The sequence below is a fragment of the Saimiri boliviensis genome, chromosome 5 (genome assembly GCF_048565385.1).
Source record: "Saimiri boliviensis isolate mSaiBol1 chromosome 5, mSaiBol1.pri, whole genome shotgun sequence".
NCBI lineage: Eukaryota > Metazoa > Chordata > Mammalia > Primates > Cebidae > Saimiri > Saimiri boliviensis.
In genome coordinates this window covers 77,795,162-77,817,448 of record NC_133453.1, presented here as the reverse complement: position 1 = coordinate 77,817,448, position 22,287 = coordinate 77,795,162, and the positions used below count along the sequence as shown (strand labels likewise).

General features: G+C 35.7%; 1 protein-coding gene across 10 annotated transcripts in view; it reads left to right on the top strand.

The window, feature by feature from the left end:
- Positions 1-22,287, top strand: part of SLC4A10 (solute carrier family 4 member 10) — a 374,879-nt gene that overhangs the window by 182,319 nt on the left and 170,273 nt on the right. For all 10 annotated transcript variants that reach the window (XM_074399589.1, XM_010329677.3, XM_003921935.4 and 7 more), the window contains one exon: positions 798-944. Coding sequence is in view for 9 of the 10 variants with exons in the window: in XM_010329677.3 (XP_010327979.1) it covers positions 798-944 (147 nt within the window). In the remaining variant the exon portion in view is untranslated. The remainder of the gene's footprint in view (positions 1-797; positions 945-22,287) is intronic.

Below are 22,287 nucleotides of genomic sequence, written 5' to 3'. Positions count from 1 at the left end.
AATATGCATTAATGGTTCTTTTATGTCTTTTTTGTTTTGATAGCTCATTTCTTTTTCTAGTAATCTCACTTTATCTGTAGGGGATATGTTCTAAGACCCCCAATAGACATCTGAAACCTCAGATAGTACCAAACCCTGTATATACTGTGTCTTTTCTATACATACATACCTATGATACAATTTAACTTATAAATTAGGCACATTAAGAGATTAACAATAGCTAATAATAAAATTGAACAATTATACCAATATGCCAGAGTTACAACTCTTATGCTTTGGGACCTTTTTTAAGTATAATAGATGGCCAATATCAAGTGCAACATACAGAAAGAGAATAGAAAAACCTCCGTGGGATTTGGCATTAACACAGGCTTTAGTGAAACCTGTTTTATTACGGATAGTGACTTTTTAAAAAACACTTAACTGTGAAGGGAAGGGAATTGATGAGATAACACAATTATCTGAAGGTAGAGAGAAGATACAACAATTTTTTTTTTTTTCTAATGAGAAGGGTGTAATTAAGCTTGGGGAATAGATACATAGAGATTATAAAGACAGTGATCATTGCAAAATATTTAAGCAAACAATTAGTATTATAAATGTTTGTGATAGAGCTATGGTATACTTAATTAGGCAAAATGCCAGAAGAGAGTGCCAAGCTCCAAGCTTTATGTATCATAAACATCAACAATTATTTGCTGAATTAAATTAAATCGAGTCTTCATTACATGTAAATTATCACCTCTGTGCCCTGGAATAATTTGGAGTTTAATTTGTGCATTTATTTCCTAATGAAGGTCATCGAACACTATTTATTGGAGTACATGTACCCTTGGGAGGAAGAAAAAGCCATCGACGTCACAGGCATCGTGGTCATAAACACAGAAAGAGAGACAGAGAGAGAGATTCAGGATTAGAGGATGGAAGGGAGTCACCTTCATTTGGTAAGAATCCTTTTCCTTGTCTTTATTAAATTAATTATGATAATATACTTGCTTCTACAGTTTATAATTAGGAGTAATACCTTATGCTCATAAAATTGTTTATATTTTTATAAAAGATGTTGGGCAGGTTGGAGAGAAGTGGAGAGTTAAAGCTTGATCTTTGTTTTTTGAAGTTGAGAATTGTATAGGAAATAGAATTAAGAAGTAAAGCTTAATTGTATAAACTCTTGATAATTTGTATAAATAATCATTATTATTCAAAATGGTTTAAAAATCCAGGGGAAAATGCCTTAATTTAATTTCCATTTGCACTTTTATTGATGATCCCCAAGTTTCAGTCTTAGGGTGTTGTATTAGTTCATTTTCATACTGCTGATAAAGACATATCTGAGACTGGACAATTGACCAAAGAAAGAGGTTAAATTGAACTTACAGTTGTACATGGCTGGGGATGCCTCACAATCACAGTGGAAACCAAGGAGGAGCAAGTCATGTCTTATGTCGGTGGCAGTAGGCAAAGAGAGCTCCTGCAGGAAAACTTCCCCTTAAAATAACTATCAGATCTCATAAGACTTAGTATCATGAGAGCAGTACAGGAAAGACTTGCCCCAATGATTCAGTTAACTCCTACTGGGTCCCTCCCACACATGTGGAAATTCAAGATGAGATTTGGGTAAGGACACCACCAAACCATATCATTCTGCTCCTGGCCTCCCAAATCTCATGTCCTGACATCTCAAAACCAATCATGCCTTTCTAAGAGTCCCCTAAGGTCTCAACTCATTTCGGCATTAACTCAAAAGTCCTCAGTCCAAAGTCTTATCCGAGATAAGGCAAGTCCCTTCCACCTGTGAGCCTGTAAAATCAAAAGCAAGCTAGTTACTTCCTAGATACAACTGGGGTGCAGGCATTAGATAAATACTGCCATTCCAAAAGGGAGATATTAGCCAAAACAAAGAGGCTACAGCCCCCATACACATCAAAAATCCTGCAGGGCAGTCAAAACTTAAAGCTCCAAAATGATCTTCTTTGACTCTGTGTCTCAGATCCAGGTCACACTGATACAAGAAGTAGATTCCCATAGTCTTGGACAGCTTCGTCCTTGTGGCTTTGCAGGTTATAGCCACCCTCCTGGCTGCTTTCAAGGGCTGGCATTGAGTGTCTGTCACTTTTCCAGGCTTACAAGTGCAAGCTGTGAGTGGATCTTCCATTCAGGGATCTGGAGGACCGTGGCCCTCTTCTCACAACTCCATTAGGCAGTGTCCTAGTGGGGACTCTCTGTGGGGGCTGTAACCCCACATTTCCCTCTGCACTTCCCTAGCAGAGGTTCTCCATGAGGGCCCTGCTCCTGCAGCAAACTTCTGCCTGAGCATCCAGGCATTTCCATACATCCTCTGAAACCTAGACAAAAGTCCCCAAACCCCAGTTCTTGACTCTTTTACACCTATAGACTCAACACCATGTGGAAGCTGCCAAGGCTTGCACCTTCTAAAGCCACAGCCTAAGGTCTACATTTGCCCCTTTCAGCCATGGCTGGAGCAGCTGGAATGCACGGTACCAAGTTTCTAGGCTGCACACAGCATGGGTACCTTTTGCCTGACCCACAAAACCACTTTTCCCTCCTGGGCCTCAGGGCCTGTGATGGAAGGGGCTGCCATAAAGACCTTTGACATGCTCTGGAGACATTTTCCACTTTGTCTTTGGAATTAACATTTGACTCCTCATTACTTAGGCAATTCTCTACAGCTGGTTTGAATTTAGCCTCAGGAAACTGATTTTTCTTTTCTATTGCATTGTCAATTGCAAATTTTCTGAACTTTTATCCTCTGCTTCCCTTTTGAAACTGAATGCCTCTAACAGCACCCAAGTTGCCTCTTGAAAGCTCTGCTGCTTAGAAATTTCTTCTGCCAGATACCCTAAATAATCTCTCTCAGGTTCAGAGTTTCACAACTCTCTAGGGAAGGGGTAAAATGCTGCCAGTCTTTTTGCTAAAACATAACAAGAGTTACCTTTGCTCCAGTTCCCAACAAGTTCCTCATTTTCACCTGAGACTGCCTGGACCTTATTGTCCATATTGCTCTCAGGTTTTTGGCCAAAGCCATTCAACAAGTCTCTAGGAAGTTCCAAACTTTCCCACATTTTCCTATTTTCTTCTGATCCCTCCAAACTGTTCCAACTTCTGCCTGTTACCCAGTTCCAAAGTCACTTCCACATTTTGAGTATCTTTTCAGCAGCACCCCACTCTACTTGTATCAATTTATCATACTAGTATGTTTTCATGCTGCTGATAAAAATGTACCTGAGACTGGGCAATTTACAAATGAAAGACGTTAAATTGGACTTACAGTCCCACATGGCTGGGGAAGCCTCACAATCATGGTGAAGGCAAGGAGGAGCAAGCCACATCTTATAAGGATGGCAGCAGGCAAAGAGAGCTTGTGCAGGAAAACTGCCCCTTATAATAACTATCAGATCTCATGAGTCTTACTTACTATCATGAGAATAGCACGGGGAGACCTGACCCCATGATTCAGTTACCTCTCTCCAGGTCCTTCCCACAAAATGTGGGAATTCAAGATGAGATTTGGAAGGGGACATAGCCAAACCATTTCAGATGTGAACTTTTTACTATTGTGAATGCTCTCCCTTTAAAAGTGTTTAAGAATACCAAAATACGTGTTTTTGTAGTTGTCAAAATTTTCTGAGTGCCATGAGAGCCCATGTAAATGACATAAATGACAATCTGGTTTTCAGTTCCTTGACTATCCCATAACTTGTGACCTTCTCAGTCACTGTACTTAGCTTACCTCCTCATCCATGATTATTCTAACCCTGAAGGCACTAATTCACTTATCTTTCTCTCTGACCACAGTTTCACTCCTTTCTTGCTTTTGCAACTACTTAACCCCTTAAGTTTGTCTTTATTTGCTTATTCTACTCTGATTGCACAGCATGCAATTTAGGAATACTTTAGCATTACTAGTATTTCATTAATATTACCAGTAGTCTATTTAGTAATACTAGTATTCTAAATATCTTAGGTTCTAAGTTTTCGTTTTATTCATACCTCTACTGCCTCTTTTATTTTCATTTTTAACAGGAAACAGCATTTTATTTAAAATGTTTTAATAGATTTCTTAAAGATGTAAATAATTGAATTAAATGTAGTTTATATTGCTTGTATAAATTAATTTGCATTTTGTTCACAATCTTGAAAAATAATTTAGCTAGGTATACAATTCCAAATTAACAGGTATTTTAACTCAGAACTTTCAACATAATGTCCATTGATTTGTCAATTTCATGAACATGTCAAGAAAAGAGATAAAAATCTATTGTTCCATATTTAATTTGGATTTTATATTTTTATGAGTTTAAATCATTTCCTTTCTTTTGGTATTTAGCTTTGCATTTATTATGATGTTTTGAGATATATAAATATATCTATGACTTTTATGCTTTTCTTGGTTGATATTTAATGAGAATGTGTATTATTAGTTCTTTAAAATGTTTAAACATGTACTATTTTCTATTATTTTCTCTCCCATTTATTTAAATACTTAAAAAAAAAAATCATTAGGCATGTCCCTTTCAGTTTCATTTTCAACTTATTTTGATCCCTCTTTTATATTTTTTCATCATTTTTCTCCTTGTCCTGACATTGAAGTGTTTATTTCAGCTTATTAATTTATTCATATTTTAGCTCATAGTTTTTGCCTTGTTCATATCCCTCTATTTTATTTAAACATTTTGATTATGTATGTATTTCAGTTATTTTACTTTGGATTCAGGGGATATATATGTGCAGTTGTGTTACATGAGTATGTTGCATAATGCTGACGTTTGGGGTATGGATGGGCCTATCACCCAGGTAGTGAGTACAGAGTATAGTTAATTTTACAACCCTTGTTCCCTGCCATCCTTCCCAGCTCTGGTGATTCCCAGTGTCTATTGTTGCCATCTTTATGTCCATGAGTACCCAGTGTTTAGCTCCAACTTATGAGTGAAAACGTGGTACAGTATTTGGTTTTGTGTTCCTGAGTCAATTTACTTAGGATAATAGCCTCCAGCTGCATTCATCTTTCACAATGGCTGAACCAATTTATATTTTCACTAACAGTATGTAAGCCTTCCAGTTCCTCTGCAGCCTTGTGAGCATCTGTTATTTCTTGACTTTTTAATAATCACCATCCAGATTTGTATGGGTTGGTATCTCTTTGTAATTTTGATTTGCACTTCTCTGATAATGAAGGATGTTGAGCATTTCTTCATATGTTTGTTGACTGCTCATATGTTTTCTTTTGAGAAGTGTTTGTTCATATCCTTTGCTCATTTTTAATAGGATTATTTGTTTCTTACTTGATAATTTGTTTAAATTTTGCTTAGAGATTCTGAGTATCAGACATTTTTTTGAATGCATGGTTTCTCCCATTCTGTAAACTGTCTGTTTAGACTACTGAGATTTGCCTGCAGAGGTTTTTAGTTTAATCAGGTCCCACTTGTCAATTTTTGTTTTTGTTGCAATTGCTTTTGGAGATTTAGCCATAAGTTATTTGTCAAAGTTAATATTAGGAAGGGTGTTTCCTAGACTTTCTTCTATAATTTTCATAACTTAAGGTCTTACATTTAATTATTTAATTCAACTTGAGTTAATTTTTGTATATAGGGAAAAGCAGGGATCCAGTTTCATTCTTTTGCATATGGCTTGACAGTTATCCCCGTACCATTTATTGAACAGGGAATCCTTTCTCTGTTGGTTATTTTTGTTGTCTTTGTTGAAGATCAGATGGTTGTAGGTGTCTGGCTTTATTTCTGGGTTCTCTATTCTTTTCCATTGCTGTATGTGTCTGCTTTTGCATGCTGTTTAGGTTAATGTATAGTATAAAGTCAGATAACCTGATGGCTCTTACTTTGTTCTTTTTGCTTAGAATTGCTTTGGCTATTTGGGCTATTTTTTGATTCCATATTGATTTTAGAATAGTTTTTTCTAATTCTGTGAAAAACAATGTTGGTATTTTGATAGAGATAATATTGAGTCCTGTAAATTGCTTTGGACAGAATGGTCATTTTAATGATATTGATTCTTCCTATTCATGAGCATGGAACATTTTTACATTTATTTGTGTTATCGGATGTCTTTCAGCAGTGTTTTGTACTTTCTCCTTGTAGAGATCTTTCACCTCCTTTGTTAGATGTATTTCATTTTTTGTGTGTGTGCCTATCATAAATGGGATTGAGTTTTTGGCTTTGCTCTCTGATACAGTGTTATTGGTATATAGAAGTACTACTGAGTTTTGTAAATTGACTTTGTATCCTGACACTTTACTGAAATTGTCAATTCTAATAGCCTTTTGGTGGAGTCTTTAGGGTTTTCTACTTATAAAATTACAATCATCAGCAAAGAGAGATAGTTTGACTAACTATTTGAATGCCTTTTATTTCTTTCTCTTGCCTGATTGCTCTGGCTGGGTCTTCCCATACTATGTTGAATAGGAGTGGTAAGAGTATGCATCCCTTTCTTGTTCTGATTCCCAAGGGGAATAGTTACAGCATTTGCCCATTCAGTATGATTTTAGCTGTGTGTTTTTCATAGATGGCTCTTTCTGTTTTGAGTCATGCTTCTTCAATGACTAGCCTGTTGAGGGTATTTTATCATGAAGGGATTGCAGATTCTCTTGAAGGACTTTTCTGTATCTATTGAGATAACCACATAGTTTTGGCTTTTATTCTGTGTATGTAGGGAATCATATCTATTCAATTGTGTATGTTGAACCAACCTTGCATCCCAGGAATGCAACCTACTTTATAATGGCGAATTAGTTTTTGATGTGCTGCTGGATTCAGTTTGTTAGTATTTTGTTGAGGATTTTTTGTCTATATTCATCAGGGATATTAGCTTGAAGTTTCCTGTTAATGTATGTCTTTGCCAGATTTTGGTATAAAGATGATGTTGGCTTTTATAACATGTTAGTGAGAAGCCACCCCTCATCCTCGGTTTTTTGGAAGAATTTTAGTAGGATTGGTACCAATTCTTCTTTGTATATCTAGTAGAATTCAGCTGTGAATCCATCTGGTTCAGGGCTTTTTTTGGTTGGTAGGTTTTTTTAAATTACTGATTCAATTTCAGAACTTGTTATTGGCTTATTCATGTTTTCACTTTATTCCTTGTTCAATCTTGGAAGGTTTTGTGTTTCCAGGAACTTATCCATTTCCTCTAGATTTTCTTATTTGTTTGCATAGAGATGTTCACGAGAGTCTCTGATTAGTTTCTGAATATCTTTTGTATTTTTGTGGGATTGGTTGTAATGTCATTTCTAATTGTGCTTATTTGGGTCTTCTCTTTTTTTGTTAATTTAACTAGTAGTCTATCAATCTTGTTTATTATTTCAAAAAACAAACTTTTCATTTTATTGATCTTTTGTATGGACTTTTGCATGTCAATTTCTTTCAGTTGTTCTCTGATTTTAATAATTTCTTTTCTTCTACTGGCTTTTAAAGCCATACTTATATTGGTGTTTCTCCACTTCCCTTTTTTCTCCTTGCTTCCACAAGCAGAGATACTCTGCTGGAAATCATCATTCAACAGGGCAGATTGTAACCATTATAAAATTGTGACTCAGGGAGACAATCAACGTCTCCTCCTAATTCCATTGTGTATCTTTGACTTTTAAAATAATTATTTTTCAACTTTCTTCACCTTCTTCATCAATCCTCAACATCCTCTCTTTCCACCATTACTTAGAGTAATCTTGCTTTCTACTTCAGAGGGAAAATATATCATCAGAAATAACTCACTTTACTTTCTTCCTATTAAAAAGTTATAGCTGCAACCTTTCTTCCTATTAAACAGTTAAAACTGCACGAAAATAATGAAGTTATCTTTTCCTTTATGTTTATTTTCTATTCCCTCTCACCACTTTGGAAACTTACGCCATTTCTAATTTAATTGACCTCTTCCTCTTCAAATAGATTGTTCTTATCACCTTTTAAACATGATAAAGTCTCTACCATTTTAAGCAGTTCCCCAACCTCCTCCAAATCCACCTTTAGTCATTCAGATATGTGAGTTAATGGCATATAAATATTTGGGATAACAATTTTACTTTTAAATATCTCTTGATATTGCTCTATTTGCTTTATTTAATATCTTGCTTTAGTAAGTATTGCAGATAAGTCTAGTCTTCCTATTTTTATCTTAATTTTTAGATTTATCTATTTTAGTCCTGAATGTTTATAGACATTTTTCTGTGTCCCTTAATGAAGAAAATTGCTAAGATTGACCTAATGGTAGATGTATTAAAAAGTGTTTCCAGCCTGCATACATAGATAGTTTTCTACCTAGAGAACATTTTCCTATTATATTTTATTCTGTTCAGTTTACTTTGATATCTTTGTGAAGACTTTCTTTGCTTATATCCCTCTACTTTCTTCAAACATTTTAACCACATGTACCTTTCTTTCTTTTTTTTTTTTTAACTTTGGATTTGGGGGTACATGTGCAGGTTTGTTAAATGAGTATGTTGCATGATGCTGACATTTGAAGTATGGATGGTCCTATTATGCAGGTAGTGAGCACAGAGTATAGTTATACAACCCTTGTTCCCTGCCCTCCTTCCCAGCTCTGGTGATTCCCAGTACCTGTTGTTGCCATCTTTATGTCCATGAGTACCCAGTGTTTATCTCCCACTTATGAGTGAGAACATGCAGTGTTTGGTTTTCTGTTCCTGAGTTAATTTGCTTAGGATAAATGGCCTCCAGCTGCATTTATGTTCCTGCAAAAGGACATGATGTTTCTCTTTTTATAGTGCATAGTATTCCATGGTGTATGTATACCACATTTTCTTTATTCACCTCACCATGATGGCACTTAATTGATTTCATGTCCTTGCTGTGTTGAATAGCACTGTGATGAACATACAAGTACCTGTCAGACTTCTGATTTCTACCCCGTATCCTTTTCCTTTGTATTTTAATATTAGTCTTTTATATTACCATTTGATTATCTGCAGTATAAATCCTGCATTTTCTGATTTTTATTATGGGTTTTGATATTGCTGTTGAATTTTTAGTTTTGAATTTCTTTCTTATCTCATTCTGTTTTCTTTACATTTTAGCCTGTCCTTTCCTGATTACTTTTTATTTTTTTCTGCTTGGTAGAGTGTATCTCCAGTGATTTCTGGATAGTTTCTTTTTATGCTAAAGTGGATAATTTTCAGAGCTATGATCTTCCTTTGGACTGTCAGATTATTTTTACTCTTGATTGATTTTTAGTACTTTTTATGGACTCCCAGGTTTTTTTTTTTCTCATTTTTAAACAAGGCAAGGTAGATTGCTGCTATATCTACTCAGCTTTATCCTAAAATTGCTTAATGAGGCTGCTACCAGTATGTTTCATGTTTCCAACGGTATGTGTAATTATAAGCATTACACTTTTCAAATGCCCTGTTCTACGCGGGGCAGCATGGTTGTTGGTGGCAGAGTGTGTAAAGAAAAGTACTCTAGGTATCCTGCACCGCCATGATAGAAGGATGGTTGTCTGTAAGAATGGGCAGATGGGCAGAGAGTGTAAGATGTACTAAGTATCTTCCACGTTTTTAAATGTTTTCTGTTTCATGAGGGGAAGTCTTAGAGTGTACAAAAGTGACAATTTGGCATATTTTTCTCTTTCAAGTTCCATCTGCTTAAAGTTAGCGGAGATGCCCTCTTAGACACTAGGAATGGATTATCTGTTGGGCTATGCTCTAATGATGACTTTTCATCATTTTCTCATATTTGAGAAAATATATTTGTATCATCTTACAAATGTTTAGTGAACAAATAAAACTAAGCTATATTTATTATTTGTTTGTTCCCTGTGCCTCTTTTTATTTATTTTTCCATAACTGTATGCATCGTGCCAGTTTTTCTAGAACAGTAGTTCTCAGTATTGACTGCATTTGAGTGCTCTAAAACCATGCTAATGCTCAACCCCTACACTAACCATAATCTCTGTGCCTGGGGCCTAAGCATGAATATTTTTAAAAAAGTACCCCCAGGTGATTCTTCTGTGGAGCTGTTGATAGCTACACAGAAAGTTAATATCCACTGCTCTGGAAACTTTTTTATTTAAAGTTTGGTTCATCAAGAATCTAATATCCAGAATTTATAGGGAATTTAAACAAGTCAACAAGCAAAAATGTGATTTAAAAGTGGGTAAAAGACATGAACAGACACTTCTTAAAAGAAGATATATAAGCAGCCAATAAACATCTGAAGAAATGCTCAATATCATTAATCATGAGAGAAATGCAAATCAAAACCACAATAAGATACTATCTCATACCAGTCAGAATGGTGATTACTAAAAAGTCAAAAAATAACAGATGCTGACAAGACTGCAGAGAAGGGTGTGCTTATACACTGTTGGTGGGAATATAAATTGGTTTAGCCACTATGGAAAGCGTTTTGGAGAGTTCTCAAAGAACTTAAAACAGAACTACTATTGACCCAGCAATGTCATTACTGTGTATATACCCAAAGGAAAACGAATTATTCTATCAAAAGTCATGGATGTGAGTGTTCATCACAGTGCTATTCACCATAGCAAAGATATGGAATCAACCTAGGTGCACATCAACAGTGGATTGAATAAAGAAAATGTACATATATTCCATAACATACATTGCATCCATAAAAAAGAGCAAAATTCTGTTCTTTGTAGCAGCATGTATACAACTGGAGGCCATTATTCTAAGTGAATTAATGCAGGAAGACAAAACCGAATACCACATGTTCTCACTTGTAAGTGGGAGCTAAACATTGGGTAGTTGTGGGCATAAAGATGGCAACAATAGACACTGGGAGCCACCAAAGAGAAGAGGAAGAGTGGGGAACTAGGGTTAAAAAAGTAATTATTGGGTGCTATGCTGCTCACTACTTGAGTGACAGGATCAATCATACCCAAAACCTCAGCATCATGCAATATGCCTATGTAACAAGCCTGCACATGTACCCCCGAATCTAAAATAGAAGTTGGAATTATTTTTAAAGTTGCCAAACATAAAGAAAGAAAGCTGTACTGCTAGCTTCTAAAAATTCTTTAATAAATAAACCATTTATTTTATAATAAAAATGGTAAAAATAAATTTCTACCTCAAAGAACAAAACCAAAAGTATTAGCATCAAATTTGAGCTTGCCAGAAATGCAGAATCTCAGGCCCTACCCACTTGAGTCAGGATCTGTACAATAAAAATGTCTTTAGGTAACTGATATGATTTGGCTCTGTGTCGCTACTAAAATCTCATCTACATTTGTAATCCCCACCTGTTGAGGGAGAGACTTGTAATTTTCATGTGTCAAAGGAATAAGGTGATTAGATCTTGAAGGTGGTTTCCCCCATGCTTTTGTCATGATGGTGAATGAGTTCTCAGGAGATCTGAGGGATTTATAAGGGAGTGTTCCCTGCTTTTTGCTCTCTCTCTCTCCTGCCACCTTGTGAAGAAGGTGCCCACTTCCCCTTCTACTGCAATTGTAGGTTTCCTGAGGCCTCCCAAGTTATGTGGAGCTGTGAGACAATTAAATCTCATTTCTTTACAAATTACTCAGTTTCAGAGAACTTCTTTATCGCAATGTGAAACAGACTAATACAGTAACTTACATGCCTCTTAAAATTTGACAAACAATGCTCTAGAACAGTACTTATTGGACCTTCTGGAACATTAGAATCATCTGAGTAGCTTTTAAAAAATAATTGCTGCTAGGCTTCGCCCTCAAGGTTTTTTATTTAATTAATCTTGGGTGTTTCCCTAGGCACTGGCATTTTTAAGAAGTATTCCAAATTATTTAAATAACCACTTATGATCAAGAATCAGATTCTGAGAAGCTTCTGCTTCTCAATTTGGTGAGAATTGGAAATAAGTCCAATGGCCCAGATTCTTTTACATTTTAGCTGCTATTTTTGGATGCCCCCTATCTTTTTCCTCCTTCAATTATCTGAATATCTTTACTGATATTTAGACCTAATACAGTTTATCAGGTACAAACGTCTGGCACTTGGTGGTTTCCAGTAGTGGAACTTTCTGGATTTTACTTTTTTTCAGTTTCTCTAGTACTAATCCTCTGCCTTTATCCTTATTCCACCCTCAGTTTATTTGCTATAGTAAGTACTCAGTCACACACAGAGACTTCAACCAAACCCTAAACACCATCCTATTTGATTTGGTTTTTGATATTCTGCATAGTGGGAATATATGATATATCCATGCTGAAGGCATTAAAGAAAATTTCTGCCTACTTAAAAAATAGTTATTTTACTTGGAAGTACTCTAAAGAAAATATTTTGAAGCTATTACTGCAGGTACCTCAAAGTTATTTGGAATTCAACCTCCAAAGAAGTATAGAATAGAGCAGAATTTAAGAGCGTATCAGATATCTCTTCTATGAAGCTAGATATATGTTTTAAATTGCAGTATGAATCTGTGAAGTCATGAAATAATTTGGGACCAAATTATGAAGCAGGCATCAGTTTAACAGAAAGATTTTTTTGGAAAATGTTTGAATTTGGGCACTCTTTTATATATATATATATTTTATTGCATTTTAGGTTTTGGGGTACATGTGAAGAACATGCAAGATTGTTGCATAGGTACACACATGGCAGTGTGGTTTTCTGCCTTCTGTCCCCTCACCTGTATCTGTCATTTCTCCCCATGCTATCTCTTCCCACCTCCCCACCCCCCTGTCCCTCCCCCATTTTCCCCCAACGGACCCCAGTGTGTAGTGCTCCCCTCCCTGGGTCCATGTGTTCTCATTGTTCAACACCCACCTATGAGTGAGAACATGCGGTGTTTGATTTTCTGCTCTTGTGTCAGTTTGCTGAGAATGATGGATTCTATTATTGAGTCTTATAATAAAGAAGGATTCTGCTGATATTGCTTATACATTGGAGTAATAAAACTTTTTAAGAGTGCCCAAATTCCAGGGACATGGATGAACCTGGAATTTGGGCACTCTTAAAAAGTTTTATTAATCCAATGTATAAGCAACATCAGCAGAATCCTTCTTTATTATAAGACTCAATAATAGAATCCATTGTTGTTAAAAAACAAACAAACACAGAAACCTAGTTGTATTAGTGTTGCATTCAGGTAAAAGAACAGGCCTTTAATACAGCTGAAAAAGTTTACACTTACATCACAGACAATGACTGGCTCCAGTCTACCAGACCTGATGGCTGGGCTATGATTCCTAGGTGAGTCTAAAGAGGGACCAGCTTTTGGTTTGTGTGGTAGTGATGGTGGTGACGTTTTGCTCACACAGAAAAATTTTGATGCTCACAAATAAGTTCAACCTACTTTGGCTACTGTACTTAATAAATACAATAATTTGTTTATATGAATGTGATGATGATTAATTAATTCTCCTTCATATTACAATCAACTCCCCAGTAACAGAAAGCTGCTAAAATTTCACATTTGTTATTTTTGATGTCATCTTCTATTCACCTTGTATTATTTGAAAATATATTTTCAACTGAGAACATAGATAATCTGTTTAAAAATGGTAAGTTTGCAACATAAGCTTGAGTCAGTGGAAATATGAAAGATAAGGGAAATTTGGAACGTTTATTTTTTTCCTCATCCTCCAGAAAAATAATAGGAAAGATGATAGGATTATGCCAGTTACAATTAGCTAATCTATAAGAAGTAGAAATAAATCTAAAAAATACAGACTCTATTAAATACATGTTTGAAATATGTATACAAAGATACTGAATAAATTAACATAGTCCTGGAATTATAATAGGATTTTACCAGTCTTAGATGGTAAATTGTGCACACACTTCAGGAAAAATGAAGTAAATAAAGAAACATGACTTCAAAGAGCTACTTTTTGGTGGGCAATGGATTTCTGTTCCTATTTTAACTCCCAATTAGGTGTTATATAAGAATATCAAGATGTTTTTACAAATGTATCTTATCGTAAAGTTTAAGACAAGCATTCACAAGTGTTAAAGCATAGAAACATACATATAGAACCCAATGAATTATCACACCAAAGCATCTATGTAACTACCTCCTTGATGGGCACTCTAGAAACTCCCTTTGTGATCATTATAAGTCATTATGTTTTCCCTCCTCCTCAAAAGGATCTCTGGCCTTTCTTTTTACACTGGGTGTTTTGCTTGCTTTTGAATGTTATACAAATGAATGAGGAATTCATTGCTCAATATTCCGTTTGTGGAATTCACCAAAGTTTTTGGATGTAACTTCAGTGTATTCATTTTCATTATTGTATAGTGTATTAATGTGCTTCTATATGCATGGTATATTTGCATCTTACTGTTGATGATGTTTGGATCATATAATATTAGGAGATACTAAAAATAATACTGCTGTGAACATTGTTGTATATGTCTTTTTGTATACATATGCATTTTTCATACCGAGTAATGAAATTATCTATTGTTAAGTCACAGGGCATGCATATTTTCAGTTTTGGTAGCTAATGCCAAATAAATTTCCAAATTGGGGTACACATTTACATTCCCACCAATGAGGTATGAGAACTTTTGTTTCTTTGCATCCTTACTAACACTTAGTAAATTCATTCTTTTAACATTGGCCATTCTGTTAAGATGTATAATTATATCTCATTGTTTTAATTTATATTTCTTGATTACCAATGAGATTGAGTAACATTGAATATGGTTTTGGCCATTTGGATAGTCTCTTCTATGAAGTGCCTATTAAAGTAATATTTTTAGTTGGATTTTTATTGATTTGTAGAAGTTCTTTACATATTATGGAAATAAGTCTTTTGTTTTATATGTTTTAAATACCTTCTCACTCTTGTGGCTTTTGATATTACTTTCATAATGGTGGTTTTGATGCGGCTGCAGATTCCAGCAGAGTCTGCTAAGAGGCTGAGACCTTTATTCTTTTGGCAAATTTCTCTGTGTTATTTATTTCTATTATATGTTTTGGTATATATAGAAGCAGACCCATATCTTGATCTTCTATATTCTTGGCTGAAGTCTGTATTTCATTGCTCTATGGTTTTAGTGGCTATCATAAAAATAAATATTCATCAACACAGGAGAAATATTTCTATTAACTTAGAAAATTCTGCCAGGTGCTGTGGCTCACACCTATAAACCCAGTTACTTAGGAGGCTGAGGTGAGAGGATTGCTTAGCCCAGGAGTTCAGGGTTACAACAGTCATGCCATTGAACTCCAGTCTGGGTGACAGAGCATGACCCCATCCCTAATAAAAGTAACAATTTTTAACAAGAATTTTTTTTCTGATTTTGATAGTACTGCAATTTACATGAAATATGTAATACTATTTTAAGGTGTCTATTTTTAATAGACATGAAAAATGGGTGTCGCATTACACATTTGGAAATTTTACTGTATTGAAACATAATTTGAATCCCTCTTTAAGATGTTAAAAATATGTTAGTAGGATGGTTATGAAAAATCTTCTGTGAAAATAACCTAATACCTATGAAATCATTTCTATTTTGAAGAATGAAAAGCCAGAGACAGGGAACCATATGTTACCGTGAATCAAAATAAAATACTTCTTGTCACTGAGAAGATGACCCAATTTCAATAAATTAACATTTTCTCTACTATTGCTGCTATCATTGTGTTTTAGAGAAATCTTTTGAATACCTGACACCCTATCTCACATTTTCAAATACTCCTTATTCATAATTGTGAGGGTATTATATCCTCATGTTTACTTAAAAATAGTATTTTAAAGGTGTGTAGTGAGTAATCCTCATGCTTTATAAGAAGGAACACTAATAAGCCTTAAAATTAACACTTACATACATAGCAATTGAGATTTGGGGTTTGCATGCATGCTATTATAAACATCCAGATTATTGATGCAGAGTGAACTGAAATAAGTCTTTGGAAACAGTAATGAGAGAAAATGTTTCAGAGACATGAAGACCGTAATACCAATGTTGAAGCATTGCTGCTATGAGATGTGACCTCTGAGAAGTGATTAGGTAGTCAGAACTGGCTGTCATACAATGCAAAATTATTATGTCTGCCCTGGGACTACAAGCATGTGCCTCCATGCCCAGCCAATTTTTGTATTTTTAGTAGAGACAGGGTTTCACCATGTTGGCTGGGATGGTCTTGGTCTCTTGACCTGATCTGCCTCCCAAAGTGATATATTTTTTGGATATTAAAAACTAATGGGCTAGTTGCAGTGGCTCATGTCTGTTATCCCAGTTTTTTGAGAGGCCTAAGCAGGCAGATCACTTGAGGCCAGGAGATTTAGACCAGCGTGGCCAACATGGCGAAACCTCCTCTCTACTAAAAATACAAAAATTCGCCAGACATAGTGATGCGCACCTGTAGTCCCAGCTACTTGGGAGTCTGAGGCAGGAGAATCACTTGAACCCAGGAGATGAAGCCTGCAGTGAGCTGAGATAGTGCCACTGCAGTCCAGCCCGGGTGACAGAAAGAAACTGTCTAAAAAAAAATTGTGTGTATATATATACTTTTTAAAAAAAGATTTATGACAATTTGAAAAAACTCACAAACTGCGTAGCTTAGAAATATAAAACAAATAGGAAAAAAGTATGTCATAAATGCATAACATATAGGTAGATACTAGTCTATTGTGTCATTTACTACCATAAAATATACACAAATCTATTGTAAAAGTTGAACTTTATCAGGCCTTAGGTACACAAACACTTATGGACTATACATGGTATCATTGGCAATTGAGACAAATGTAAACAAATGTAAAAATGCAGTATTAAATCATAACTGCATTCAATTTACTGTTGTACTTATTGTACTACTGTAGTAATGTTTGTATCCACTTGCTGTTGCTATTATGTGGTTCAAGTGTTTCCAGTACCACTTAAAACACCTTGTGATGTTAACCATCTCTGCTTGAGCAGTTCATCTCTCCACTAAACGGCATATTGCTGTAAAAAATGATCTCTTATGGTTCTCACATATTTTTCATCATATTTTGTATAATATTGTGAACCTTGAATAAAACCATAGAACCCATATGAAGTGCCACAGTGAGGCCCATAGTGCTCCAAAGAAGCAGAGAAAAGTCAAAACATTACAAGACAAAGCTGAATTGCTTGATACGTACTGCAGATTGAGGTTTACAGCTGTAGTTGCCCACTGTTCCAGACGTATTACATAAATAGATGCATAAACTTATCAACAAATATAGTATAGTACTGTAAGTGTACTTTCTTTCATTTATGATTTTTGTAGGAGAAAGGATATCTGCTTGAACAGGTTTTTTTTTTAATTATTATTTTATTATTGCATTTTAGGTTTGGGGGTACATGTGAAGAACATGCAAGATTGTTGCATAGGTACACACAAGGCAGTGTGGTTTGCTGTCTTCCATCCCCTCACCTGTATCTGTCATTTCTCCCCATGCTATCTCTTCCCACCTCCCCACCCCCTTGTCCCTCCCCCATTTCCCCCCAACGGACCCCAGTGTGTAGTGCTCCCCTCCCTGTGTCCATGTGTTTCATCGTTCAACACCCAACCTGAACAGGTTTTTAATGCCTGTTCAGACAAAAGTGCCCAATTCTGGGGGAAAAACGCCACAAAGGATGAGCGCATCAGTATTTAAAGCAGGAAGGAGTAGGCTAACTCTACTGTTTTGTGCAGATGCCGTTGGGTTTATGATCAAGACTGCCCTTATCTATAAAACTACTAACCCCAGATCCTTGAAAGGCAAAGATAAATTCCACCTGCCAGTCTTTTGGTTGTACAAAAAGGCCTGGACAATGAGAACCTTTTTTCTAGTTTGGTTCTATTGATGCTTTGTCCGCAAAGTCATGAAGTACCTTACCAGTAAGAAAATGCCTTTGAAAATTCTTTTGATATTGGACTATGCTTCTGGCCATCTAGAATCCCATAAGCTAATGCTTAAGAAGGTGTTAAAGTGATCTACTTGACCCAAAATACAATACTTGTAATCGGCTTCTAGATCAGGTTTTTTAAGGACGTTTAAGGCTCATTACACATGGTACTCTATGGAAAGCATTGTCTATGCTATGGAAGAGAACCCCAATAGAGAAAACATCATGAAACTCTAGAAGGATTACACCATTGAAGATGCCTTCATTACTACGGAAAAATCCATGAAAGCCATCAAGCTTGAAACAACAAATTCCTGCTGGAGAAAACTGTGCATGACTTCACAAGATTTGCAACAGAGCCAATCAAGGAAACTATGAAAGCGATTGTGGATGTGGCAAAAAAGGTGGATGTAAAAGGTGTCAGAATATAGATCCTGGAGAAACTCAAGAGCAAACAGACACCATGTTAGAGGAATAATTAGTAGATGACTCAATGAAGATGAGTACTTCTAAACCAGTGCTAGAAGATGAGGAAGACATTGAAAAAGCAGTGCCAGAAAACAAATTGACATTAGACAATCTGGCAGAAGAGTTATAATTATTCAAGACTACGTTCAACCTCTTTTACTACATGGACCCTTTTATAATATGTGCACTGAAACTAAAGTAAATGGTGAAAGAAGGATCGGTATCTCATGGAAACAGTTTTAGAGAAATGGAAAAGTGAAAAGGTCAGAAATTACAATGTATTTCCATAAAGTTACTCCAAGTGTGTCTGCCTCTCTTGCCTCCCTTCTACCTTTTCTGCCTCTGCCACTCCTGAGATAGCAAGACCAACCCCTCCTATTCCTTCTCCTCCTCACCCTACTCAACATGAAGACAAGGAGGATGAAGACCTTTATATAATCCATTTGCACTTCATAAATAGTAAATATATTTTCTTTTCTTCATGATTTTCTTAGTTTTTTCTCCAGCTTATTGTAAAAATACAGCACATAATACATGTAACGTACACATTATGTCTTAATTGACTGTTTATGTTATCATTAAGGCTCTTGGTCAGCAGTAGGCTATTAGTAGTTAAATTTTGAGGGAGTCAAAAGTTATATACAGATTTTCAGCTGTGTGGGAGATCGATGCCCGTAACACTTGTGTTGTTAAAGGATCAACTTTAGTTGCTTTTTTTTTCTAGCTGAAATTTTCTTCCTCTAGATGCTCCATAATCTTCCTAGCTCTAGTTTCTTATCTCTCTAATGGAGGTAAAGCAGGAAAGTTCCTACTTCACTGCTGCTATGAAAAGTTAATGTCATACTTTCTAGGCTTAGCAAGACTTTGAGTTTACTCATTCTCTCCTGGAGATTTTCTCACCTGTACTCTTTCCTGCCTTACTACTTATTTGTCTTCATCCCCTAGGAATTCAGTTATAGTGATAGAGTCTCTCTGCTGAAATCTTCTCAGTGCTCTGTGGCAACCCAAGATGACTCTATATTCCACTCTCTCTCTCTTTTTTTCTCCCCTCTCCCGTTCTGTTTGTGACTTAACGTATGATTCACAGAAGACACACACACACACTCAGTGCTCCGATAATGAAAGTGTTATTGAATGAAGCAGTATCAGCCATCAGCAGCTAGGCTGACTTTGTGTTTCTCAGGCAGGAATCATACCCCTACTGCCATCCCTTTAAAGGAGAACAAGGAAATGTAAGAGTCATGTTACAGCCCTTTCCGAAGGACTCTACTCTAAAATGTGTCTACTGTTTCATCTCATGACCCTTTATAGCCTCTGTATGGGTGAAAAATTGCAGTCACATAACCAGGTTTTTAGAGCATCATTTGCAAATTCTGCATATAATCTTATATCTCATGTGGAAAGAAATATTTATTTATTCTTGGTGCTTTATCTGAAACATTTATTTTATCAATCTATTACCCTGTAATGAAATTACTAACTAGTATGGATAATAATTATTATATTATTTCAATTATGTAAATTAATTAAAATATAGGAATTTCAATGAATAGAATGTTCATGACATTCAAATAGTATGAGCAAAATTTTAAAGTTCATCTGAAAATGGAAAATATTATTGAGCTTCAAGGAGGTTGGAGACATAAATTTGGAACAGAACTACCAAACTTGTCATAATTTCATAAGATAGATTATCTGAATATGGATTCATCTGAAGTATAACAAGGAATAAAGAGGAAGAAAAGTGTCTGTGATTCAGAAATGCACAATGGTAAGCATTCTGTGAATCTGTTCTCTTAAGCTAAATGTCATAGTAACCAAGGCTTATGTACTTCATGACAGCAAGATCACATATTAAAATAGAATTTTTCAATTCACTTCTGTCATTATACTTGCAATGCTGACATGATAAATATATTTCTCAACATTTTTGTTAAATATTGTCCAGAAAGGGCCTAAAAAATAGAGCATTTTTGGAGAGGGCCTACAAAAGGAGAGTGCTTTCATTGTTTATTAGGAGCAATCTTTTTAAGACCCTAGTTAATTAGTATATGAGTTATTAAAGAAATATGAGTAATATAGCTAATAATACAAAGATAGAAGTTTGCTAAAAAATTTGCCTGTTTCCAGTTATGATTCTACAAGGGCTTTCCCCAAATAGTATAATTATTTAAATTTGATTTCCTTAATTAATCATCTTTTAATTTTTATTTTTTAAATATATATTTTATTGCACTTTAGGTTCTAGGGTACATACATGGCAATGTGGTTTGCTGCCTCCATTCCTCCATTACCTATATCTGGCATTTCTCCCATGTTATTCCTCCTCAACCTCCCTACCCCCTGTTGTCCCTCCCTATTCTCCCCCAACAAACCCCAATGTGTGATGCTCCCCTCCCTGTGTCCATGTATTCTCATTGTTCAATACCCACCTATGAGTAAGAACATGGGGTATTTGTTTTTCTGTTCTTGTGTCAGTTTTCTGACAATGATGTTTCCCAGCTTCATCGATGGCCCTGAAAAGGATATGAACTCATTGTTATTTATGGCTGCAGAGTATTCCATGGTGTATATGTGCTGCATTTTCCTTGTCATCATTGATGGGCATTTGGCTTGGTTCCAGGTCTTTGCTATTGTGAACAGTTCCACAATAAACATACATGTGCATGTGTCTTTATAATAGAATGATTTATAATCCTTCGGATATATACCCAGTAATGAGATTGCTGGGTCAAATGGAATTTCTATTTCTAGGTCCTTGAGGAATTGCCACACTGTCTTCCACAATGGTTGAACTAATTTACACTCCCACCAAGAGTGTAAAAGTGTTTATATTTCTCCACATCCTCTCCAGCATCTGTTGTCTCCGTGTTTTTTGATGATCATCATTCTAACTGGTGTGAGATGGTATCTTAATGTGGTTGTGATTTGCATTTCTCTGATGACCAGTGATGATGAGCATTTTTTCATATGTTCATTGGCTTCATAAATGTCTTCTTTTGAAAAGTGTCTGTTCATGTCCTATGCCCACTTTTGAATGGGTTTGTTTGTTTGTTTCTTGTAAATCTGTTTTAGTTCTTTGTAGATTCTGGATATTAGCCCTTTGTCAGATGGGTAGATTGCAAACATTTTTTACCATTCTGTTGGTTGCCATTTCACTCTAATAATTGTTTCCTTTGCTGTGCAGCAGCTCTGGAGTTTAATTAGATCCCATTTGTCTATTTTGGCTTTGTTGGCATTGCTTTTGGTGTTTTAGTCATGAAGTCCTTGCCTATACCTATGTCCTGAATGGTTGTGCCTAGATTTTCTTCTAGGGTTTTTATGGTGTTAGGACTTATGTTTAAGTCTTTAATCCGTCTGGAGTTAATTTAGTGTAAGGTGTCAGCAAGGGGTCCAGTTTCCGCTTTCTGCATATGGCTAGCCAGTTTTCCCAACATCACTTATTAAAAAGGGAATCCTTTTCTCATTGCTTGTTTTTGTCCAGTTTATCAAAGATCAGATGGTTGTAGATATGTGGTATTATTTCTGAGGCCTCTGTTCTGTTCCATTGGTCTGTATCTCTGTTTTGGTACCAGTACCATGCTGTTTTGATTACCGTAGCATTGTAGTATAGTTTGAAGTCAGGTAGCATGATGCCTCCAGCTTTGTTCTTTTTGCTTAGAACTGTCTTGGCTATGCAGGCTCTCTTTTGGTTTCATATAAAGTTTAAGGTGGTTTTTTCCAGTTCTGCGAAGAGGGTCATAGGTAGCTTGATGAGGATGTTGTTGAATCTATAAATTACTTTGAGCAGTACAGCCATTTTCACAATATTGATTCCTCCTAACCATAAGCATGGAATGTTTCTCCATCTGTTCTTGCCCTCTCTTATTTCCTTGAGCAGTGGTTAGTAGTTCTCCTTGAAGAGGTCCTTCACATCCTTTGTTAGTTGTATTCCTAGGTATTTTATTATCTTTGTAGCCATTGTGAATGGGAGTTCGATCTTGACTTGGTCCTCTGTTAGTCTGTTATTGGTGTATTGGAATGCT